The 23,034-nt window shown below is 62.9% G+C and overlaps 10 protein-coding genes across 10 annotated transcripts; 4 read left to right on the top strand and 6 right to left on the bottom strand.

Annotated features, from left to right (window-relative positions):
• Nucleotides 1-747: 747 nt before the first annotated feature.
• AMSG_05679 (uncharacterized protein) lies at nt 748-3,444 on the top strand (the record flags this gene model as incomplete). Its single annotated transcript, XM_013902283.1, has 2 exons — nt 748-2,875; nt 2,905-3,444. The coding sequence occupies exons 1-2, from the start codon at nt 872-874 to the stop codon at nt 3,442-3,444; spliced, it is 2,544 nt and encodes an 847-aa protein (XP_013757737.1). The 5' UTR covers nt 748-871.
• Nucleotides 3,445-4,238: 794 nt separating this feature from the next.
• On the bottom strand, nt 4,239-6,382 carry AMSG_05677 (E3 ubiquitin-protein ligase TRAF7). Its single transcript, XM_013902282.1, has one exon. It carries the CDS (start codon nt 6,311-6,313, stop codon nt 4,391-4,393), a length of 1,923 nt encoding a protein of 640 aa, XP_013757736.1. The 5' UTR covers nt 6,314-6,382; the 3' UTR covers nt 4,239-4,390.
• Nucleotides 6,383-6,631: 249 nt separating this feature from the next.
• AMSG_11897 (uncharacterized protein) lies at nt 6,632-10,726 on the bottom strand (the record flags this gene model as incomplete). Its single annotated transcript, XM_013902317.1, has 2 exons — nt 6,632-9,188; nt 10,152-10,726. The coding sequence occupies 2 exons, from the start codon at nt 10,724-10,726 to the stop codon at nt 6,632-6,634; spliced, it is 3,132 nt and encodes a 1,043-aa protein (XP_013757771.1).
• A 280-nt stretch (nt 10,727-11,006) lies between these two features.
• On the bottom strand, nt 11,007-13,997 carry AMSG_05674 (ankyrin; the record flags this gene model as incomplete). Its single annotated transcript, XM_013902281.1, has 3 exons — nt 11,007-11,423; nt 11,483-13,570; nt 13,959-13,997. The coding sequence occupies 3 exons, from the start codon at nt 13,995-13,997 to the stop codon at nt 11,007-11,009; spliced, it is 2,544 nt and encodes an 847-aa protein (XP_013757735.1).
• Nucleotides 13,998-14,667: 670 nt separating this feature from the next.
• On the top strand, nt 14,668-16,590 carry AMSG_05673 (coiled-coil domain-containing protein 61; the record flags this gene model as incomplete). The annotated part of the gene is made up of 2 exons (XM_013902280.1): nt 14,668-14,744; nt 15,046-16,590. The coding sequence occupies 2 exons, from the start codon at nt 14,668-14,670 to the stop codon at nt 16,562-16,564; spliced, it is 1,596 nt and encodes a 531-aa protein (XP_013757734.1). The 3' UTR covers nt 16,565-16,590.
• AMSG_05672 (uncharacterized protein) lies at nt 16,588-17,507 on the bottom strand (the record flags this gene model as incomplete). The annotated part of the gene is made up of 2 exons (XM_013902279.1): nt 17,230-17,507; nt 16,588-17,082 (listed from the first exon to the last, which is right to left on the bottom strand). The coding sequence occupies exons 1-2, from the start codon at nt 17,500-17,502 to the stop codon at nt 16,588-16,590; spliced, it is 768 nt and encodes a 255-aa protein (XP_013757733.1). The 5' UTR covers nt 17,503-17,507.
• Nucleotides 17,508-18,065: 558 nt separating this feature from the next.
• AMSG_05671 (deoxynucleoside kinase) lies at nt 18,066-18,643 on the top strand (the record flags this gene model as incomplete). Its single annotated transcript, XM_013902278.1, has 2 exons — nt 18,066-18,117; nt 18,345-18,643. 2 exons carry the CDS (start codon nt 18,066-18,068, stop codon nt 18,641-18,643), a joined length of 351 nt encoding a protein of 116 aa, XP_013757732.1.
• Nucleotides 18,644-19,094: 451 nt separating this feature from the next.
• AMSG_05670 (bifunctional purine biosynthesis protein ADE17) lies at nt 19,095-20,544 on the bottom strand (the record flags this gene model as incomplete). The annotated part of the gene is made up of 2 exons (XM_013902277.1): nt 19,095-19,203; nt 19,304-20,544. 2 exons carry the CDS (start codon nt 20,542-20,544, stop codon nt 19,095-19,097), a joined length of 1,350 nt encoding a protein of 449 aa, XP_013757731.1.
• Nucleotides 20,545-20,973: 429 nt separating this feature from the next.
• AMSG_05669 (uncharacterized protein) lies at nt 20,974-21,524 on the top strand (the record flags this gene model as incomplete). The annotated part of the gene is made up of 2 exons (XM_013902276.1): nt 20,974-21,447; nt 21,480-21,524. The coding sequence occupies 2 exons, from the start codon at nt 20,974-20,976 to the stop codon at nt 21,522-21,524; spliced, it is 519 nt and encodes a 172-aa protein (XP_013757730.1).
• Nucleotides 21,525-21,573: 49 nt separating this feature from the next.
• AMSG_05668 (imidazoleglycerol-phosphate dehydratase) lies at nt 21,574-22,823 on the bottom strand. The gene has a single exon (XM_013902275.1). The coding sequence runs from the start codon at nt 22,126-22,128 to the stop codon at nt 21,592-21,594; it is 537 nt and encodes a 178-aa protein (XP_013757729.1). The 5' UTR covers nt 22,129-22,823; the 3' UTR covers nt 21,574-21,591.
• Nucleotides 22,824-23,034: the final 211 nt, after the last annotated feature.

Here is a 23,034-nt window from a genome sequence, read left to right as displayed (position 1 = left end):
CGGCGCGTGGTTGGTACGTCGTTCGTCGCCTTGTTGTCTCCCCCCCCCCCCCCCCCCCCCCCCTCCCTCCTCCCCCCCCTCTTCCTTCCTCCTTCCGCAGTCACCCGCCTCGCCATCGCTTGCTGTTATGTCAATGCGGGTATGAGGTGCTGTTGAAACACGTCGATCCTTGTGTGGGCGTGATGTAGTTGGTGGTTGCTGTAGTGGTTGCTCCCTCGGCTCAGCCCAGACGCACACTTGAGGCAGCAGACTCGAGATGAAGCCCAGACACTCACCACCCGTACCCGCCTTCTCCCTCACCACCCACTGCAATCTACCAAGCATAGCCTCTCACTCAGCCCTCAACCCTCAAACTGAACTCTCATCGAGCCGAGCATCCCAACACCGACCTACATCTGTGTCTCCCCTCCCTTCCCTCCCTCTCGGACCTGACTTGTTGGTTGTTTCTTGCCTGCCTTTCAATTGACAACATGAACAACAACTTGATGAATATCGATGGTTACCCCCCTCCCTCCCCCCCCCCCCCTCCCCCCCGCGTATCCTCCCCTCCCTCTCCTCCTCCCTCTCTGCCCCGTGTTCTTTGCCGTGAAAAAAAGACCGCTGACAGCGGCGTGGGTCTCTCTCTCCCTTTTCATACACCTCGACGAGTTTTTTGCGGCCGATCCGAATTGCCTCCAGGCACACTCCCGGACCCCCCCTTCCCCCTCCCGCCTTGAACAAGGAGAGGGGGAGCTCATCGGTCATCCCACCCCTCCCCTAAGTTAAGGGAAGTGTTAGCGCACTTCACAAGAGGGGTGGCTGTAACAGGGGGGGCACTGAGTCTGTCTGTCTCTCTGTCTCTGTCTCTCTCTCGCTCTCTCTGTACGGGACCATGGCCTCCGACAATGATGTGGCCTCATTGGAGTTGAAGCAAGCTCTGCTTCTCTCACGGACGCTAGCTGTCGACCGTGAGGAAGGTGCTCTGTCTGACGACGAGCCCTGTGCCACGGTGACGCCTATCATACCCCATCGTCCATCTGCACTACGTGTTCTTCCGCCGCGTGACTGGCTCGTTGGCGTCAACGTCTCCACTGTCTCCTCGGCCTCGCTCGCCGAAGTCGCTCAGCGCAACATAGACGGCTCGCACGATACCGAGGCTATTCTCGGCTCGGCCCCACCCGGCCTGACCACCATTGGCTCGGCCTCGACCCTGCCGCCACTCGGCGTCCAGATTACCATCGCCCGGACATCGTCGGCCTCGATCGACATTAGCGCCATGCGCGGGGCCATCGACTCGTCCGGTGGCTCGGGCGGCTCGAACTCGAGCTCGTCTAGCACTGGTGACCACTCGACCACCAGTTCGAGTACCTCTGACTCGGACGACGCCTCAAGCTCAAGCTCGGGATCCAGCGCAAGCTCTGGCTTTGCCAACGACGGTGGAACGAGCTCGAGCTCGTCTGATTCGGCCGTGCCTGCGGCCAAGCAGCCGCACTGGTCACGGCTAAGCTCTAGCGGAACCGGCAAAGGTCTCGACGGCGGCTCGCTGTCGGCGGCAAGTGCGACGTCGGCGGCGAGCCTGGCGTCGGCAGTGAGCTCGGCGTCTGTCTCATCGGCCGGGACCAAGCTCTCGCCGCGGCCGATTGCCGACCTTGGGGCGTCGCAGCGTCGGATGCGCAAGCGGCGGATGTCGCTCACTATTGACTCAAAGTATGTGACCGAGAGCGTGCGGTTTTTGGACCGTCTACTGCAAGAGGTTGTCATTGAGCACTATAAGCCCGGCGAGTACGTTGTCAAGGTCGGCGGCAAGGGCACGGCCATGTACTTTCTAGTTTCGGGCGTGGTCGAGATCGAACTGCCCAAGCGAGTTGCCCGTGAGAACCCACGCTTGATTGCTGGCCAGTTTTTCGGCGAGATTGCGCTGTTTCTGGAGAAGAAGCGGACAGCGTCGGTCAAGGCCGTCTCGGACGTTGCCGTCTGCGTCCTGTCCAAAGACGTGTGCGTGTCGACCATGTCGCACTTTCCCTCGATCTACCAACAGTTCCTCGAGCTTGGCGAGGAGCGGCTGCGGTCTGACAACTCTGCGCGCAAGCCCAAGTGGATGTCGCGCATGTCGCAGAAACTCGGTTCGATGTTCAAGCACGAGAAGGAGAACCACGAGCTCAAGGCCGAGGATCACTCGGCCATTCTCTCTTGGCTCACCACCGACGATGCCGACGCCTTTGAGAACGTGCTCACCGACCAGTACGGGACCTTGCTCTCGGTCCTCGTCTCGGTCGCCACCTCGTCCGAGGCCGACACCCTCGTCTGGCCATGCATCAGAGTATTCGACGACGACCGCCGCCTCTTGCCACTCATTCAGATGCTGGTCAACTACGAGGTTCGCAAGACGCCGCGCGAGCTTGCGCTCTCGCTCTTCCGCGGCAACACCCTCTCAACCAAGGTCATCACCGCCGTCCTCAACGCTGCCGGCGGCGACTTTCTCCATGCCACCATGGCCGAGCCCGTCGCCTACATCCAGAGCCATGCCGAGGCGTATGCCACCGCTAAGGCGTTCTCTGGCGAGCTGACCGACGACGCCTTGGAGTGGATTCTCAACGCCGCAATGACCGCTGCCGAGACCGACTTTGAGCAGCGGCGGATCATGGAAGCTGCTCTCGGCGAGCCGCCTCTTGCCAGTTGCCTGAGTAGCACCGACGGTGTCGACCTTGCCGCCGTCTGTCACGCCCTTGCTGCTATGTGCTCCGGCGTCATGATGCTTGCGTCGTCGGTCATGTCGCGTGTCGCTGAGGTGCCCGATTTGGTCAAGTTCCTGCTCAAGTCCCTCTTTGCCGCAACCCAGCACAAGTTCCCCAACGAGTGCCGCACCGTCACCGGCTCGCTCTTCTTCCTCCGCTTTGTCTGTCCGGCCGTCATCTCGCCGATAAGTTTGGCGTCATTGCGGCGCCACCGAGCCGCGGCGAGAGCAAAGCTCTGGTGCTCACCACTAAGGCCATCCAAAAGCTGGCCAACGGCGCAAAGTTTGGCACCCTCTCGCCGTACATGAAGGCTCTCAACCTCACGCTCGACGCCCTTGCCCCAAAGATGGACTTTGCCCTCCAGGCACTCCTCGCCGTCGGCGGCCGCATGGTCTCGGTCGCCCGTCCGCTCTTCCCCTTTCACGGCAAGCGCGACGACGAGCTGTCCTTTGAGGTTAACCAGATGCTCGACAAGGTCAAGCCGACCTCGGACATGCGCTGGCTTCACGGCCGGCTCGTCGACTCGGACGAAGTCGGCTTTTTCCCCACATCCATGGTCGAGGTCCACTCCGAGCTCATCTTTGATAACCAGGACACCACCTTTCTCCCCCACCCGACCATCGGTGGCAAGACGCCCGAAGGCGTTCTCTCCAAAGCCGACTCTGTCGACTTTATCATGGCCTTTGTCGCAACGAAGCAGGCCGAGATCTCAGCTTGGTTCAACGAGTAGTCGCTCTTTGGCTTGTCGTTGCGCGGACCCCACTCGCCCTCTCATCCGCTGGCCGTTCCATCACCAAACACTCTCTTTCCCTTTTACTATAGTATGAAACCCCTGTCCAGCTCTCCCTCTTGCCTCCTTCGACCAGCCATCGATGAGCCGAACAGCCGAGCCGTGCCACACACCGGTCAGCGAAGGCGATGGCAATGGTGATGGCAATGGCGATGGCAATGAAACCAGCGATGGCGACCGATCCGGCGACGGCAACAACGGCGACGGCGACAACAACGACGACGTCGACGACGGCAGTCTGATGGGCCTGACCCTGCGAGAGACAACGCGACGACGACGAGCTCAACGACGAGCCCGCAGACAAGCTCGACGACAACTACTTCTTCTTCTTCCTCCGCTTCTTCTTCAGCTTGGGCTCATACGGAGTAGCCGCCGCCCAGAACATACGCAGCGAGGGCTCCTTTTGCCGGCGAGGCTCCACAGGAACCATGACCCACTTGTTGTCATGGTACACGCCGACCGAGGCATCGCCAAACGGTTCGACAAGGCCATACGGCGGCAGTTCGGGCTTCTTCGCCTCGGCTTCCTCCTCGGCTGGCGGTGCGGGTGTCCTTCTCCGTGACATGTAGAGATGCTCTTATGAGGCTATGTCTATGTCTATGTCTATGTGTGTGTGTGGTCACGTGAGGTGGCTGACGTTGCGCCTCCTTGCCCTTGCTGACCTGCGGCTTGGTGCTGGCAACCGAATCCGGTTCGGCGGCGGTTGCCGGCTCTCCTCGCCGGGGCGTGGCAGCCAAGGAGACACAACGTTCATTGGGCCGGAAGGAAAGCCACGGTCTAGCGGGGTGAGAGACAAGGCTAAGAAGCGGCCCTCACTACAGTTCGCATGTGGGGATCTGGGGGAGTGGGTGGTCGCAGCGGTTGCGATCGATGGCCAGACGGAGCACTATTGCCAGACCTTGATCGAGTTGTCGGCAGAGCCGGAAAAGAGCTTGTTGTGGGCAAAGATGAGGGCGTCGACCGACGAGGTGTGGCGGACAAGCGTCTGGACACACTGCCAAGTTTTGATGTTCCACACCTTGACGGTGTTGTCGTACGAGCCTGAGAAGACGTAGCCCGGGACGGCGATGACTGCATAGACAGTGCCGATGTGGCCCTGCAGCGAGTGGACGAGCTCGTGCGAAGTACGCTCAAAGACCTGGACCCGGTTCTCAAACGTGCCCGAGACCAGGTACGGGCCGGTGACGGCAAGTGAGTAGACCGATCCGTCGGAGCACTGGATGGTGGCCTTGCAGGTAAAGTCGGTTAGGTCCCACGCCTTGATGGTGTTGTACGATCCAGCGTAGAGGACATTCTCGTGGATGGTCATGGCCCGGACCCAGTGGTTGTGGTCCTTGAGCTCGTGCACAATCTCAAAGGTCTCGAGGTCGTGAACGAGGATCTGCTTGAGCGTGCCGGCAAAGAGCAAGTTGTTGTGGACCGCAAGCGTGCACACGTTCTCGTTGGTGTCGATGGTGCGGACGCACTCGAACGAGGTCACGTCCCACACTCGGATGGTACAGTCGGATGAGCCCGAGATGAGCATGTCGCCGTCGACTCCGTGGTACACCACCAGGGCATGGACAATGCCGTTGTGGCCCTCGAGCGTGTGCAGGCACTGGTACGTCGCCAGCGACCAGACGCGGATGGTCTCGTCGGACGAGCCCGAAAAGAGAAGCGTCTCGGTGGCAGCAAGCGTCCACACCGGGCCCGAGTGGCCCGAGACCGTGCCCTTGCAGCGGTAGAGGTGCGGGTAGATCTGAGTGTCGGCCTCGGAGCCGATACGCTGCTTGACCATGGTGATTTCGTCGAGCGAGTGACCCACCTGCCTCCGCGTGTCCTCAATGGAGATGTGCATTTTGCAGATGGTCTGGTCATAGATGTCGAGCTTGTGCTCGATGTTGCCAGCCAAGTTTTCGAGCTTATGTGAGAGGTCGAGCACCGTTTGTGTCAGCAGCGCAATCTCGCGGTCCTTGAGCACAAGCATGTCCTTGAGCTCGGTAAACTGCGCGTTGGTCGCCGCCATCACGTCCTTCATCGCCTCAAACTTGCAACCGGGCAGGTGCTCTTCCACGCCTGCGATCGTCGACTCAAAGTCGCACCCTATGACAGCGTTGGGACACCCAATCCGCCCGCATGTCTCCAGATGCGCCTCGAGCGCCGCCGCACGGAGCAGACCGCACTTGACCGAGTTGGGGCAGACGACCGGACGGAACTCGCACTCGCGCTCATGCGCCGCCAGGTCACCGATGCGCAGCCTCGCCGAGCAGCCGAGCTCATCGACAACCCACTGGTCGTCAAGGCCGAGATCGTCAGCATTGTCGGCCTGTTTGAGGCCGTAGGGGCAGAAAACAATCAGGTCGTTGATCTGGCCCTTGACCGCCAGATTCGGTACCAGCATGTCCTTCTCCAACGGCTGCGCATCGACCGGGCACTGGGCCATGTGGTCGAGCGACTCGAGAATGCACTCGCGGCAGAACGTGTGTCCACACCGCGCAATGGCCGGCTCCACAAACAGGCCCAGATGTATGGGGCAGATGAGCGAGTCGGACGGCGGCGTGACAAACTTCTGAGGCTTGGGCATCTCGCCCACGCCCTCATACATGAGCAGGGACGCCTTGGCCGCCACCTGTGCCGCCTTGGCCTCGGCCACCTCACGTGCCATACTCCCGGCAGACTGCCGCTCCTGACTCGAGCTCCCGCCAGAATCTCCACCAACTCCCATCTCCGTCTGGCTGCTCCTTCCTGCCGAACTCGTCGCATCACCCTGGTCGCCTTTCGCCACCTGCCGCGGCGTGGGGGAGACAGACCGTGTGGGCACAAGTGCCATGCCTACGAGGGGGATGTGTAACTAGCGTGTGTGTGTACGTGCGGGTGTATGCGTGTGTGGTATGGATGGTGAGAGGTGTGTATGAGTGTGATGGGGGCGGGGGCGGGCAGGTCGTGGTCGCGGGGGCGACTTGCCTCTTCCGCCTGATTGGGGGAATGACGAGGCCTGGAGCTCGTGTGAGGTGCGTGTAGGGGGGCGATGCTCACAGACACATCGTGGCCCGCCCGTCTTGTGAGCTAAAATAAGAGTGATGGTTGTTCTGGTGCCCACAGCGGGCTTGCAGTGCTGAGATCGGGTGCTACGGTCGAAGACGACTGGCTACGGCAGCGGCTCGGGGGCGGGGACGGCAGAGACAAAGCGGGTGCAGCCGCCGAGCCACTCTTTGAGATCGGACTTGGATAGAAGGAGGACAGAGGAGCCGCCTTGGATACGATCTTGGGCGGTCCGGCCGTTGTCAATGAGTGAGTCGACAACCACAACATCTCCATTAGTGCCCGAGCCGGCGATGTACGTCGCTTTGCGAAGGCGGGTCCCGCACCCTGCACATCCGAGCGTGTACAGCCACGTCGGCGGCTGGTAGACTCGGGTGGCAGGAAGCCGCTGGCGGGTGACTACCCGCTGCTTGGCCGGATGCTCGCAGACGGGCGGCAGACCTGGAGCGCCGCCGCCGGCGCTGCACTCGAAGCTCGCGCATCGAAGCCGCCGGCTCCGATCTGCGCTCCCGCGCGGGACCTCTACTTTCGAGACGTAACAGACCTGGAGACGACATATCCGGCATTTGGTGCGGGTGATACCAACCCACGTGCCGAGCGCAACTGCTTGCGCGTGGTGGAGCGCCTGCTCCAGAACCCAGTTGGTGATGGACGATGCCGCAAGCTCGAAGCGGGCAGTCAAGACCTCGTCGCCGTCCCACGAGGTCTCGGATGCTGTCGATGGCGTGTGGACTTTGGCTCCGCCTTGACCAGAACCGTTGTTGTCGGTGCCCACAAACTCCATGCCAAGCAGCTCCTCGAGCTGGGTCTCGGCACGCAGCACACGCTTTGTGCCGGGGTACTCGACGAGCCAGAAGGTCCAGTCGAGCGCGAGGCTCTGCATGGTGGTTGAGGCAAACGGCTCGGCGACGATGGCGCGAAGCTTGTCAAAGACCTCGGCGCGGCGGACGACGACCAGCGTGAGCGCAGCCTGCGCTGCATATCTGGGCAGTGTCGGCGCAAGCCGCTTGCCCAGCGCGCCCAGCGCGTCGTCGGCAAAGGGGTGCTGAACGAGAGAAAGCAGATCGACGTCAACAACAGAGTACTCGCTCACTGCAGTTTTGATCAACTTGTCGAGCGCCTTGAGCCGAAGCTCTGGAAAGAGGCGGAGGCAACTGACAAGCGCATCACGGAGTGCCATCCACACGCCACTCCCGTGGCTTGCCAGGCGACCGAGATTGATAGATAGAGCGTCGAGCGCACGCCGCTGCGAGTCGGCAAGCATGTTGGCAGCGAGCGTTTGGCGGGCGGCCTCGGCCTCGGCGGCGGCGGTGGCAGCAGCGGCGGCAGCAGCCATGGCCTCGCGGTCTCCCGACTCGACGTACGCCATGACCGCAGCCTGAACATCGGGCCGGGCCAGATGGTGCGGCGAGTCGAGGTCCAGCAGCCGGGCCAGCCGCTGCGAGAGATCCCATGCCGTCCGCCAGTGGACGCCAGGTGTGTTGACCGCCCACAGCATGCCGATGGCCTTGTGCATTGGCGGGCTGTTCGTCTTGATGTCGCGGAGGACCGAGCGGACTCGCAGCTCCTTGCACTCGTGAACCATGTCCTCGATGACGTCAAGTAGCGGCTTCTTGGATGGCCCGGTCCGCCGGACAAAGGCAATGAACGGCTCGGAGCAGAGCGACTCCCGCACAAAGTCGGCGTCGCCTAGGGCAGCACTCATCAGGTGCCGGGTGGCAAGTAGGGCTACATACTTGCGGTCTGGTGGAAGGAACGCGGTCATGTGCTTGGCCAGGAGCTCCTCGGCGAGCGCCTGAGCCGGCAGCCGCGACGCCTCCAGCTGCAGCTCGCCAAGACCTGAGAGGTAAGTGATTGGCTCGCGAAGGTGTGGCTCCGGCATCTTGGTCAGCGAGCGAAGCGACCTGCGGAGATCCGGCGGGCCGCGAAGCGAGTTGACAACCAGGTCCGAGGCATGTGCAAACTGGGCGTGCGAGATCGAGATCAGGTTGAGCGCCTCGTCATCATCTGAGCTGTCACTATTGTCGTCAGCAGCTTTGGCGGATGACGCGGCGCGGAGCTGCTGCCCGTGCTCACTGTTGGACGAGTCGGACGAAAAGTCATCATCATCGAGATATGCATCTGCGCCGCCTGCTCCACCCGGCCCGTTTGCTCGGCCTGAAGTATGGTCCTCGGCAAGCTGAAGGTCGATGTTGATGACAGGCCGGTAGACGTTGAACGAGCCCTCGAGGGCAGGGTGCGAAGAAACGGGCGGCATGGGCGAGGCAACAAGCGCCGAGCGCGGCACAAAGCCCGGCTGCTGCCAGTCAGCGGCAAACAGCGGGTTTGCTTCGTCACCGACCGGACCTGTGGATGCCGAGTTGGAGGCTTGCTCGGTCGACCACGACGCCGGCTCGTCAGGTGCACGCGGCCCGTGCAGGCCGTGAACCCCGTGCAACGCACAAGTGGTGTTGGCCGAGCAGAACGAGCCATACTCGGACTCGTCGCTTCCCGAGGCCGAGACTTGCGACGCTGACCACGCCGGGAGCTCGGCCTCAGACCCCGAGGCGATGCGATCCGAGGCCGCCGATCCAAACGAGCCGCTCATCGACTCTGACGAGGACGAGCTTGGGTCAGGCGAGGGGCAAACAACAGTTGCGACCGAGAACGAGTCGTCGTCGTCGCTGTCCCCTGGCCTGCTCCTCGCCATCCAACTTCCGTGATCCATGCCGCTTGCCACGTCCGATCCGAACGAGGCCATCGGCGCCAGTCTCTGAGCCCCGGGCCGCCGGGCCCGCCCAACACCCGCAGCATACTGACTCGGACGAGATGTCCGCCGCGGCGAGCCAGCCGAAGGCGGACGAGCAGCGGCGGCAGCGGCAGCAGTCGACGAGACATGTCGAGGCGGCGATGGTGCAGTTGATGGCGGGCGGCGATGCGCATGGCGCCCTGTTCTTGGCAGCGGATCAAGTCTGTGCTTGCGTGCTGACGAAGAGTAAAACGAAAGCGTAGTCGCCGGTCTTGCCACCACACCCTGCCTATGCATGACACCATCATACATCGGTGACGATGATGTGGAACCAGCGCGACCAGCAACCGCAGCAGCAGCTGATGAAGCTGGCCGTGGCGGACGAGGCAGAGTTGCCGGGTACGGGGCAGGCGACCGAGTGAGTCCACGGGCTAGAAAAGGAGATGAGGGGCTGGTCCTGTGGCTGTGGATGGGATATATGCGTTGTGGTGTTTGCCGCATGTGTATGTGTGCTCTGTGTGCGTGGTTGGTGGTTGGTGGTGGGTGGTGAGTGAAGTGACAGTTGGTGCCACTCGGTCAGCGCCACTCTGTCGGCGCCACTCCGGCTTTGCGGCTCGGAAGCGCAAACTGACGAGCTGGCGACGTCCTTGTCACCAGTTGATCGCTTTGTCGCTTTGTCGTGACTTGCCTGGCTACGGATGTGCATCGACGTGGTTGGTGGTCAACAGCGAGGAGATGATCAAATGCTTTGCCTGGAGTGTCGGCTTTGTCTTGGACAGTTTATGGTGTGGTTGGGCGAGGAGGAGGAGGAGGAGCAGGGCTCGACGAGGTGGGAGGAGGAGGAGGAGGAGGAGCAGGAGCAGGGCCTGACGTGGCGGGAGGAGGAGGTTGGGCTAACGGCGCGGTCGGCTCGAATCGCATGTTCTCGAGCTTCTTCTGGCGCTTGCGCTCGCGCTGGCGCTGCTTCTTGGCCTCGCGCTTGCGCTTCTTCTTGGCAGCCTCTGCATCGAGACGGGCCTGGGTCTCGGCGACCTTGCGGGCGTACTCTGCCTGGGCCTCGAGCTCCCGATCGAGGTGCTCCAGGCGCTCGAGGCGATTGCGCTCGAGGTTGCGCGTCTTGCGGTAGACATCAAATCCGGCCGACGATGCGCCGGCGGTCGAGCCAATGACGTGCTGGGTGGTGTTGAGGATACGCGCGTCGGTGTTGATAGCCGCGAGCGCCTTGTCTGCGTCCGCCAACTTGGCTGCCGTCACCTCGGCCACCGCATCGGCTGGTCGGATGCCAGCCGCACGAGGGGCCGCTACCTCTGCACCCTCTGTCGTGGTGGAAGAGTACATCATGGCCCGCGGGACTTGAGGGCGAGCAAGAGGAGCGTATGCAGCACGTCCGCCGGCCTTGGCCACAGCTTCCACCACATTGACCTTTGCCCCGCGCTTGCCCTTGGTCCGGGCCGTCAACAGGATGTCTTTCATGTGGGAGGGAAGGGGGGGGAGGGGGGGGGGGGGTACGGAGCAAGCGTCTGCAGTGCTGCAGCCCGTGGGAGTATGGAGGGTGAGGGGTGAGGTGTTTGTGTGTGTGTGTGTGTGTGTTAGGGGGGGGGCGGTGGGCAAGCGACGGTGGCGACAAGTCGCAATGGGGCGGAGGCGGCGATGACTGGCGATGGGCGATGGCGATGGGCATCAAGTCGGGGGCACATGGCGACGGCCGAGATGCGAGGAGGGTGTGTGTGTGCGTGGCGGGGGGGGGGGGGGTTTACTCGAGGTCACCAATGCCCGAGTCGTCACCCGAGGCAAAAGCCTCATCCTCGGTGACGGTAACGGTACCATGCTCAAAGGGCTCTGCGCCGGCAGCGGTGAGGGCGTCGACGATGGCCAAAGAGCCAATCTGCGAGGCGACAAAGAGGGCGGTGATGGCGTGCTTGCCGTTCGGCTGGTTAACGTTTGCGCCCGCTGCAATGAGCTGGCCGACGATGGGGACAGCCTCGTACTCTGCCGCGCAGAAGAGCGGGTAGTAGTCGCGGGCAGTGCCAATGTTGGGGTCGGCGTCTGCGGCGAGGAGGACCTGGACGGCTGCTGCGTCGGCCTCGAGACAGGCAAGGAAGAGCGGGGTGGCACCGCGGTCGTTCTTGGCGTTGACGTCTGCGCCGTTGGTGAGGAGCAGCTCAATGAGCTCGACGGAGCCGTGGCGGACGGCGTGATGGAGGGGGTGCGGCCGCCCGGGCTGGTGACTGTGACGTCGGCGCCTTTGGCGACGAGCTGGGTGGCGATGTAGACAAAGCCGGCGGCTGCGGCCTTGGCCAGCGGCGCCACGCCGGCGGCCGCCACGTTAGCGTCTGCCCCGTTGTCCAGCAGTAGGTCAACGATGGCGTCGTTGCCGTCGGTGACGGCGCGCAGCAGCGGCGTCTCGGGCAGCGGGTTGGCAGCCGCCTCGCCCGAAGCAGGCGGCGTCGCGCCAGATACCTCGTTGATGCCAAGGTCGTCGAGCGGGGCGGCGGCGAGAAGAGCGGCGACGATCTCGGCTTGGTTGGTGGCAACGGCAACGTAGAGAACCGAAAGGCCCGTCGCAGTGCGGGTCTTGGGCGACGCGCCCCACTTGAGGAGCTCGGTGACCAGGTTGGTCCGCTGAAAGTGGAGCGCAGCGAGGAGCGGCGTCGGCGTCTCGTGCGAGGTGGCCAGGTTGGGGTCGGCGCCGGCCTCGAGAAGGACGCGCGCCACAAGAAAGTGACCCTTCTCGGCCGCAATGTAAAGAGCCGTGAGGTTGTCCGGCCCGTTGGCGTCGTCGACGGGCGCGCCGTTCTCGATGAGAAACTTGACAACGTGCTTGTGGCCAAACTCGGCGGCGACAAAGAGCGAGGTAAAGCCCTTCTCGGTCCGGATGGCATGGTCGACGCCGTGCTCAAAGAGGAGTTGCACAATGTCGTGGCGGCCGCCGCGGCACGCACCGGTGAGCGAGGTCAGGTGCTTGTGCTTGGATGCGACATTGATGTCGGCGCCGGCACGGATGAGAAGCTCGGCGCAGTAGAGGTGCCCGCGCTTGCAGGCAATGTAAATGGGTGAGAACTTACCACGTCCGCACGCCTGGTTGGGCGACATGCCACGTGCCAGGAGCTCCTTGAGAATGTCGCAGCGGTCAAACTCGGCCGCGATGTAGAGCGACGAGTATCCGTTGATGTTGGGAATGCTGATGTCGACGTCGTGCTGGAGCAGAAGCTTGGCGACCTCAGTGTGCCCGTTGCGGACCGCGGCGTTGAACGGCGTCGAGTACGTGTCTGAGCACACTGCGTTGACAAGAGCGCCGGCGGTAATGAGATCGGCGCAGAGGTCGACATAACCCTGGCAGGCGGCAATGTACAGGGCAGTCACCCGCCGCTCGCCGTTGCGGGCGTTGATGTGTGCGTTGGCGTCGATGAGGATCTTGGCCACCTTGCGCTGCGCAAACTTGACGGCCGAGAACAGAACCGTTGTCTCGCCCTTGGTCAGCGCGCCGACGTTGGCGCCGGCGTCCAAAAGCTCGATGACGACGTCGGCGTGCCCACGCCGTGCTGCATTGTGCAGCGGCGTAAAATGGGCCCGCGCAGAGACGGGGTCGGCTTCGGCGCCGGCTGCCAGCAACATTTGCACAATCTCCAAGTCGCCGTTGCCCGATGCTGCGTGCAGCGCGGTGAGCATGGCCGGCCCGTTCTTTTGGTTGACACGCGCCTGCGGGTTGGCCCCCTCCTCTAGGATGAGAGCCACCACGTCTGTGTGACCTGCGTCGACCGCGAGGAACAGCGGCGAGTGGCCGGTCGAGGTCTCCACGTCGAGCGATGCGCCGGCCTGTAGCAGCTGCGCCACAATATCGAGCGACCCGGACTTGGCCGCCTGATTGAGGGGGAGGGCGAGCTTGTCCGACGTCGCCACGTTGGGATTGGCGCCAGCAGCAAGCAGGACATTGACCATGTCGCGCGCCTCCTTCATCACTGCCAGGAACAGTGGGGTGATCTTCCGCGGGCCGTTCCGCGAGTTGAGATCCACTCCACGCTTAAGCAGGAGCTGGACGAGCGTGACTCGGCGCGAGTCGACAGCAAAGTACAGCGCCGACGTCTTGCCGCCGACAGTGTTGGCCTCGGTCATCGTGGCCCCAGCAGCAAGCAGCAGTCGAGCACAGTTTGTGTGACCATGCTGGCACGCCGCCAGCAGCGGCGTCAGTGCGTACGTCGTCTGCTCGACGTCTACAGGGTGTCCCCGGTCCAGCAGCTCCTGCACCGACGCCATGTCTCCACACGATGCCGCCAGAATGAGCGGGTCATCGATGTCGTCCTCCTCCGCGTACGACTCCTACGCACACCAACACCCATGAACACATGAGTCTTTCATCCCCCCCCTCCATACCTTCACCTCCAACCCCCCTCGTTCTTGGTAGCTGACCAGGGAAGGTGCCCCCTCAACCCCCCTCAACCCCTCCCCATTCCCTTCCTCCTCCCACCACCTCTTGGGGGGGATGGCTTGTTCCGCCCGTCAGCGACCCGCGGACGGCAACAACCAAGCCAAGAGCAACAAAGAGAAAGAGAGAGAGAGAGAGACAGACAGCAAACCCACCATAAAGGTGACACACCTTGTACTCCACCTTCTTCTATACCCCTCCCCCCCCCCCCCCCCCCTCCTCCTCCCTTTCACCTCCCACCCTTGTTCATGGCTGTGCTAGCTCGGGAATAAGTCACCGTACAAAGTCGTACGACAATTCGTACGAGTCCTCGTCGCCCATGGATTCTGCCCGTTGTCAAGTGGTGGCCTCTTGAACGCACTCCTCCTCTTGCGGGGGGGGGGGGGGGGGACACCAGCTGACATGGGCAAGGCGGTCTCATACCTTTAATCTTCTTCACTGTTTGATCATCGTTGTGGGAGATGTTCACGGCCGTCTTGGCTAGGCATGGCTTGATGGCCCTTATCTGCCATGGTGTTGTGCATGGCTGTGATCATTGGCTGTGGCGTGTGTCGGGTGATGTTGAGGATCTCGTTCGCCTCGTCCAGTGCCTCTGCCATCATCGTGGTGAGAGATCCTCATGGCTAGGCATGGCTAGGCTAGGCATGGCTTGATGGCCCTTATATGCCATGGTGTTGTGCATGGCTGTGGTCATTGGCTGTGGCGTGTTGTCGGGTGATGTTGAGGACCTCGTCATGGTGGATGGCAACAGCACAGGCATTCCCATACCGATTTCAACCAAACTAGCCCCCTTTACCATCACCAGGGCCAACCCAATCAGATCAAGCGTCATCCATCATCCATGTCTTTGCCTTGGGGAGCCAGTCAATGTGGCACCGAACCAATCGTCAGCGACATGGCTGTGGGATGACTGCTACCTGGCGGCGCCGAGTCGAGGTGTTGGCGCGAGTCGACCAACTCTCCCGCCACCCAACTGTCTCCGACACCAGCCATGGCCACCACGGTGCCGGAGCCCATGTCTGTGGCAGAGCTGACATTTGCTGGTGTTCCCTATGTCATTTCTGTGGGGTACGTACATGCCATTCCAACCAACCTGGTCTGCCTGGACAGCGGGGGGGGGGGGGGGGGTGGGGAGGGAAGCCTGTGTCTGTGGCTGTGGCTGTGGCTGTGGCTGTGGCTGTGGCTCTTTGGCTTTGGCGCGCGATTTGGGCCGACGCGGGTGGGTATGTAGGGGAGGATGGTATGGGCTAGAGAGGGCATATGATTCAGGGAACAACTCACAAGTGTTGGTGGTGACTGTATGTAGTGTGGAGGATAACAATGCGCTGCATGTGGATGTTGAAGAGGCTGCTTCGGGTGCAAGGTGGAGGGGTACCTTTCCGGCTTCGTACGTGGAGGAGATCACCCACAAGACGGGCAACTACAAACCGTTTCATGTCTTTCTTCGTATGCTCGTCTCGGCTCTCGACGGCTCGTCTGACTCTGTTTACATCGATTTGCTGACCTATGCTGATTTGGAAGCCTTGAAGCAAAAGCGGAATCATGCTGATCGTCATGGCGCTTCGGCGCTCAACGGCTCGGTCGCCGGTGGTCCCAATGCCCGCGCCTCAAAGCGGTATCTCATTCTCACCTACGCCGTCGAGTTTGATCGGGTCCACTTTCCGCTCCCGCTCACATACCTAGAGTATGTTGACGCGCCGACGCTGCAGCGGACCATCAAGCGGCTGCGGAGTGAGATCGCTGAGCTGCGCGCGGCCGGGCCCGGCGCGGCTTCGGTCTCGTTTGCCCACTCGGACGAGACTGCCCTCGTTGCCCGGCTCCAGGCTGAGCTGGCCCAGGCGCGCGAGGAGGCTCGGATGGCGCGCGACCTTGCCGCCGAGGCTGCCGAGCAGTCGCGTCGCATTGCCGAAGAGTCTGCGCGCCGCAACGACGAGCTCCGGGGCATCATCGCTGACCTGGAGGCGCAGCTGGCGGCGCGCCCGCGGGCGCCGCGGCCCGCGCCGCGGCCTGCCCGCGACTCGCCGCGCCGCTCCGGAGCCGGCCGGCCGCGGCGTGCCAGCTCAACCTCGCGCTCGCGCCGCGACCCGTCGCCCGGTGCCGCGTCGGGCGCCGACTCGGCGTCGGCGTCGCGCTCACGCTCGCGGGTCAAGGCCCGTGTCCGCCGCAAGACCTCGCGCTCGCGTGGGGGCTCGCCGGCCGGCGCCGCCTTTCCGCGCTTTGACCCCACAGCGTATGTCCGAGAGCAGAAACGCAAGATGGCGTCGTCGAGCAAGACCAGCTCCAAGTGGGGCCCGCCACCTCGGCGGCGGGCTTCGTCACGCTCGTCGTCGCGAGCCTCATCCCGGGCCTCGTCCCGCCGCGGCTCGCTCGACTCGGACGCGTCCATCGGCGACTCGCGCCGCCGCACTTCGCGCCGCCGCTCGCGCTCGGCCTCGCGCGCCGCACACGTCGCCGACCGCTTGTACTCGGCGTCGACGTCGGCGTCCAAGGCCAAGGCCAAGTCTCGGAGGGCAAACAAGGCCTCGCCGACAAGCAGATCTAAGCGGTCGAGCAGCCGCAACAAGCGCAGCCGCGCTACCCCATCCGGCCTGCCGAAGCAGCGCTCACTCACCTCGCAGCTCGAGGCCACCCTTCCGCCGCGCAACCCGCCGGGCGCAGACGGCCTGTTTGTCGCGCCGCCGCGTGCAGGACCTGGCGCCGCGCACTCGTTCTTCACCGACGAGCCGCTCTCGCCGCCGCGCCACGCCCGCCGCTCGCCGCCGCGCTCCTCGCCGCCGCGCTCCTCGCCGCCGCGAGGCGACGAGATCTACGACATCAACGCTCGGCTCGACGCCCTCCAGTCGTTCCTCAAGGGCGCGAAACGATCCGATGCCTACCCGCGCGCATGACAGGACGTAAACCCTCTGCCACCTCATGGGTCCCAGTCTGATGAGTCACTGTCGTCGCCGTCGCCGTCGCCGTCGCCATCGCCATCGTCGTCTCGACCCCAACGCGCCGCCGCGTCCGACTCGAGCATCGACGCCAGGAGCTTGTGATTGAGGTGGTCCGTAAGCGTTGGGCCGCCGCCAGTGCCAGCCGCCTTTGGCGACTCGAGACGCACCACCCGTGACGATGATGCGCCGTCCCGCTGCGCCGACGGCGACGCCGGGAGCTGGAACCAGGGCGGGGCGGCGGCAGCGAGGATGCCGACCTGCTCCTCCAGCGCATCGATGCGGGCCTGCGCCGCCACACCCTGCGCCGCCATCTCCCGCATGTCACGCACTAGCTTCCGCACCTGGCGGTTGCTTGCTTCGGCCTCCTCTACTGCCTCCCTCGCCGCCAGCCGCGCCGTCGCTGCCGCCGACTCGGCCGCCCGGGCCCGGGCCTCCAGCGCCGCACGCTCGCCCGTCTCATCGACCGCCGCCGCCTGAAGCTCCGCCACGAGCTCACGAGCTACCACCAGCTCCCTCCGCACGCATGCCAACTCCTTCTCCACATCTTTCAGCTCGCTTGCCGCCAAGGCTGCGGCGTCCCTGGCTTTCGCTGCTGCCCTGGCTCCCCGCTCGCTCGCCACTCGTGCGTCCTCCTCTGCGGCCAGGATCTTGCGCGCAGCATTGATGCGATTGCGATCCAGCGCGTCGATAGCAGCCGCCACCACTGCGGCTAGCGCGCCTGGCGATGCCGCTGCAAGGCGCTCAGCCCGTTCCTTAGGCGATGCCGCCACCAGCGCGTCAACGTCGAGCTTGCGTCCGGTCGTGTGCCCATCATCGCCTCCTCCTGCAGCCTCGGCCTGGATGCAAAAGTCGACGCACATGGCAAAGACCTCTTCGTTGGGAATGTTGAACATGCCCGTCACTCGCCCTTCTCGCCACATTGCCTCCAGCTCGCCTCTCGCTGTCGGCGTTCCGGCCGATACCCTTCGCAGCAATGGTCGTCCCTCAGATGCTGCCATGATCGGAGAAGAGTCGAGTGATTGTGTGTTGCTCCCCTTTGGCTTGACCGGCCTCGTCGTGGCGCTGTAGCCCAGCGATGGCCGTCCATCTTGATCCTGGACTTGGGATCTACCTAGCTGGCTTGTCCTGGTCGTGATCCCGGCTAGCTAGCGTGACGTGCTTGCGGCCGAGGGATGCCTGCCCGAGATGTGGACCCGACGCAGCGACAGCGATGATCCAAGACAGTGGCGTAAGACAGATATCAATGCGCAGTAATGGGAGACAGCCAGAGATGGCGATATCGATGATGGCGTTGTGGCGATGGTACAAAAGAAGCTGTTACCAATGTTGTGCCTGATTTCCCCATTGCCCGTCCCCCCCCCCCCCCCCCGTGGTGGGGGGCTTCGGCCACTGGCGCCTCTGCGCCACTTTGCCTCGGTCCCCTCGCTCCCAACACCCCACTCACTGAGCTGTAGCCATGTCTTCTGCCTACGGAGAGAAGCTGTTCATTGCCATCTCGGGCCTCATTGGTACGCATTGACTACCCTCCCACCTTTCTTCTTGCTGGTACTCTTCCACTTCCCATGGCGTGGGTGCCATGGGGGGTGGGGGGCGGGGGGCAAGGGTGACCTCGTGCCGGTCAGTGTAGATTCTACCTTGCGCTAACCCTCGCGGCATTATTTATGGCCCAGCTACCCAGCAGGATTAAAGGCACAACCATGGGCATGACATCAGACTCACTTATGAAAGGAACTAGGTGCCGGCAAGACAACATTGGCGGATGCGCTGTCAAAGGAGATGGGCTTGCCTGTCTTCCACGAGCCCGTGGCGGAGAACGTGTACTTGGAGGACTTTTACGCTGACCAGGCAAAGTACTCCTTCCCGCTCCAGGTCTACCTCCTCAACAAGCGCTTTGAGCAGCAGCAGCAGATCATTTGGTCCAAGGCGGGTGGTATTGCTGATCGCTCCATCTATGAGGACCTCGTCTTTGCTCGCATGCTCAAGGACGACGGCAAGATGGACGAGCGCGACTTTGATACCTGTACGTTGTCATGATGAGATCACCCTACCCCTCCCCTCTTCCTTCCCTTCCCCGTCACGCCACTAACTCGCCCTGAATGTAGACCTTGAGCTGTTTGAGAACATGTCGAACTTTATGCGGAAGCCGAACCTCATTGTGCACCTCGATGTGACGCCCGAGGAGAGCTACGAGCGGATTAAGTCGCGCGGGCGCGAGTGCGAGTCGCTCATCCCCATCGAGTACCTCCGCCAGCTGTACGCCGGCTACAACAAGTTCATCGATGACATCTCCAAGTACATTCCGGTGCTCAAGGTTGACTGGTCAACCTACTGCTCCGCCGAGGAGATGGCCGCCACCATCTCACGCCAGTATGCCCAGATGCGCTCGATCAAGTCGATTTCCCGCGACGACATCCTTGCCGATGCCGCCCTCTTTGCCTCCTCGTCGGTCTCCGCCTCGGAGGCGCCGGGCCTTCCCAAGTCGCCCTCACCCGCCAAGTCGGACGCCCGCGAGTCGGTCGTCGGTCTGGAGCGCCCGGCGGCACCCGCGCTCGTCGACGACGACGTTGCACGCGACGTTGACGCCTGCGCCTAACCTGCCTCCTCCCTCCCCCCCCCCCATCCTGTCCTGCATTGAACATCCATACCCGTACTGGAATAAGTTCACTGGCCACGCGCCATGATCAGTGGTGGAACGTTCGCTTGCCGTTCTTGATCATGACCATGTCGTACGCGCGCGATGCAGCCTCGACCTCGTCGTCGCGGACCGACCCGCCAGGCTGCAAAACCCAGGCCACGCCATGGCGGGCCGCCTCTTCGATCGAGTCGCGAAAGGGGAAGAAGGCATCCGAGCAGAGCGCCACCCCACCGGCATCGCGGGCCGAGTTTGTGATAAAGATGGCGCGCTCGACCTGCGAGAGCGGGTCGGTGTCGAGCTCGGTCTCTTCGAGCTGCGCGTTGAATCGCGCCATCTGCGCCTCGTTGACGAGCACAGCGTTGACAGCAGGATCCGGCGACATGGCAAGGAACTCAACTCGCGCGTTGACCCGCGCCTGCCGCTTGACACCCTTGGCAAACTTGAGCCCGAGAACCCGCGGATGCTGGCGGAGCCACCAGACCGCGGCCTTGTCACCGGCGATCCGCGTGCAGTCGATCCGCGACTGCTGTCCGGCTCCGATACCGATCATCTGCCCGCGGATGGCGTATCCGACCGAGTTTGACTGGGTGTACTTGATAGCGATCGACGCAACGGTGAGGTCGAGCAGGGCGGCGCTGGTCAGCCGTGCCGCGTCGTCGGCATTGGTCACGCATCCGCGGAGCTCATCAGGCGAAACGCTCTCCACATTGCGCTTCTGTCGCATCCGCACGCCGTGGACAAGTCGGTCCTCCATCTCGGGCGGATGGTACGCCGGATCGGCCTTGAGTACCACAAACTTGCCGCCCTTCTTAGCCGACAGCAGCGTGAGCGCGGCCTCGTCATAGTCGGCCGCAATGATGCCGTCCGAGACATGCGGTTTGATGACCTTGGCCGCAGCCTCGTCGACTGTGCCCGAAATGGCGATAAAGTCGCCAAACGACGACTTGGGATCCGCGTTGCGCGCCCGAACGTAGGCCAGGGCCGGGCCCTCGAGGCCAGCAGGGTCCGCGATCTCATACGCGGCTGCCTCGGCGTCTGTGAGCGGAAAAGCCGAGATGGCTGCGCCTGCCGGCGAAACATGCTTAAACGATGCCGCTGCGTCAAAGCCCGTCGCTTCCGCCAGTTCGGCCACCAGATGCCATGCGTTGAGCGCGTCGAGGAGATTGATAAAGCCAGGTGTCCCGTTGAGGACATGGAACGGGAGCCGGCCGTCGCTGTCGGCCGTCACCTCGTACGTCGCCGGTACTTGGTACGGGTTACACCCGTACTTGAGTTCCACGCTCGCTGTCTTGTCTGCCATGTCGTCAACCTGGTCCTGGTATCCGTCGAGAGGTGGCCGACTCGCTCTGCAATTGGGTAGCTCTGGGCTGACTGCCGCTCACCTGAGCTCTCAGTTGGCTGACGCCGAAGCGTGCAGAGTGGGAGAGTTGAGGGCAGCATTCCATTCGAACGTTCCACAGGTAGCCGCCTCACCTCTTTCCCTCTGCCTTCAGGCTAGCTCTCCTGCCCATACCCTCTGCTTTGTGGCTCTGCATTGTACTTTCTGCCATGTCGCCTCGTAGCATGCCTAGAACAAGCACATGGGCGCTGTGACGGCAGTGATGTGCGGGACAGTGCGGAGGGCCAAAAAAAAGTAACACGGTACTCTGACCGGGCTGGCGAGGCAACAAGCAAGGCGTGAGCTCAAGTGGCGAGAAGGGGATACAACAACTTGACTCTTAGAAACAGCATGTCGGAGAGTATGGTGAAGCGGGCGCTGGTGTCTGTGGCGGACAAAACCGGCGTGGTTGAGCTCTGTCAAGCTCTGGTAGCTGTCGGGGTGACCATTGTGAGCACGGGCGGGACGGCACGGACGCTCGAGGCTGCGGGCCTTGCGGTGACTGCGGTGCAGGAGGTGACGGGCTTTCCGGAGGTGTTTGGTGGGCGAGTCAAGACGCTGCACCCGCTGATCCATGGTGGCCTACTCATGCGGCGGTCTGTCGACGCTGACGTTGTCGAGGCTGCCGCCCACGGCATCGGCGCCATCGACCTCGTCGTCTGCAACCTGTATCCGTTTGAGACGGTGGTTGCAGGCCGTGCTGGGCTCTCCGACTCGGCAGTTACTGACGAGATTGACATCGGTGGCGTGACCATGATCCGCGCAGCGGCCAAGGCGTTCTGCGAGGGCGTCACCGTGGTCGTCGATCCGGCGCAGTACAAAGCCGTCGCGGACGAGATGACCTCGTCTGGTGGCAGCGTGTCGTACGCCACCCGCCGGGCGCTTGCCCGCACTGCCTTTAAGCGGACTCGCGACTACGACGCAGCCATCGCGGCACACCTTGGACTCGGCGATGAATAAGATGTTTACCTAGAGAACGCCCTTGGTCGACGGCACACCGGCAGAGTTGTCGCGGGTGAGTGCGGCGCGGAGGGCGACGGCGGCAGCCTTGAACGCCGACTCGGCCTTGTGGTGGTCGTTGGCGCCGTAGAGGTTGGTGACATGGATGGTGATGCCAGCAGTCGAAGCAAACGAGGTAAAGACATGCGGGATCATCTCAGTCGAGAGCTCCCCGATCTTCTCGCGTTTGAAATCGATGTCGACTGTAGCGTGCGGGCGACCTGAGATGTCGACGACTGCCCGCGAGAGTGACTCATCGAGCGGGCAATAGGCATGTCCAAAGCGAGCGATGCCGGCCACAGTGCCAAGAGCGGCCTTGAAGGCCGAGCCCAGAACGAGGGCGCAGTCTTCGACCGTGTGATGATCGTCGACATGCAGGTCACCGTCACACGTCAGAACAAGATCCCAGCGAGCGTGCTTGGCCAGGGCCGTGAGCATGTGATCCAGAAAACCAATACCAGTCTCCACCTCGGCACTCCCACTTCCATCCAAACACAGCTCCACCATCACTTCGGTCTCCTTGGTCTTTCGCTCCAGCCGCTGTAACGGTGATGAGCAGCGAGACGCGTGGGATGAGGGGTGAGAGAGAGAGAGAGAGAGAAAGAGAAAAAGATAGAGAGAATGTGTGTCAGCACCTGCAAATACTCCTCTGCAGGTTATGTGTCTTTGTGAAGAGAGGTGTGCGGACTTGACGATTTGGCCGTGCTCGCGACTCGATCCGTCCTGCCAGTCCAGCTTGTGCCGCACTATTCCGCCGCGGTTTCAGAGACGTCAGCCCTCTTAAGAAACAACCAAACGAGTGGTGGTGGAAGAGGAGGAGGACGGTGGGGGTGGCGATGACGATGTGCGTGATGGTGATGGCGATCAGTAGGTGGATGGGCTTGACCATGGCTAGAGGCACCGACGACCATGGCTCATTGGCATCGACGGTGACTTGCGTCATCAAGATCGATGAATGAATGTGTGAGGAGGATGAGGGCCGAGATCATCCGAAGGATGACCATTACATGGGATGCGGAGGAACCGGCGGGTGCGGCGTGTGTGACTGCGGGTGCGGGTGAGCAGCCTGTCCTCCTTGCCGCCCACTCATAGCGCTCTGCAGCGAGAGTGCCGAGGCCCAGAGCGAGGAAGCCGACGAGACTGCCAACGAGCCTACAGCCGCAGAGCCCACAGAGATACGATCAAAAAGCGCATACCCTACACCACCATACACAGTTCCATATCCTCCGTGAGTATGGTATCCCTACATCCCCTCTTCCGCTCTCCAGCTGGTCATGTCCTCCCCCCCCCCCCCCCTGGTCCCCCCCCGCGGAGCCGACCGGCCCTCTTCCTCGGGCGGGGCCACACACACACAGGAAACCCTAAGCGCATCGCGCAGGCGGCTGGAATGGGCGGGTGCATTTATCAGCAAAA

This window comes from Thecamonas trahens (assembly GCF_000142905.1).
Source record: "Thecamonas trahens ATCC 50062 unplaced genomic scaffold supercont1.24, whole genome shotgun sequence".
Taxonomy (NCBI): Eukaryota; order Apusomonadida; family Apusomonadidae; genus Thecamonas; species Thecamonas trahens.
This window is presented reverse-complemented; position numbering and strand designations above follow the sequence as displayed.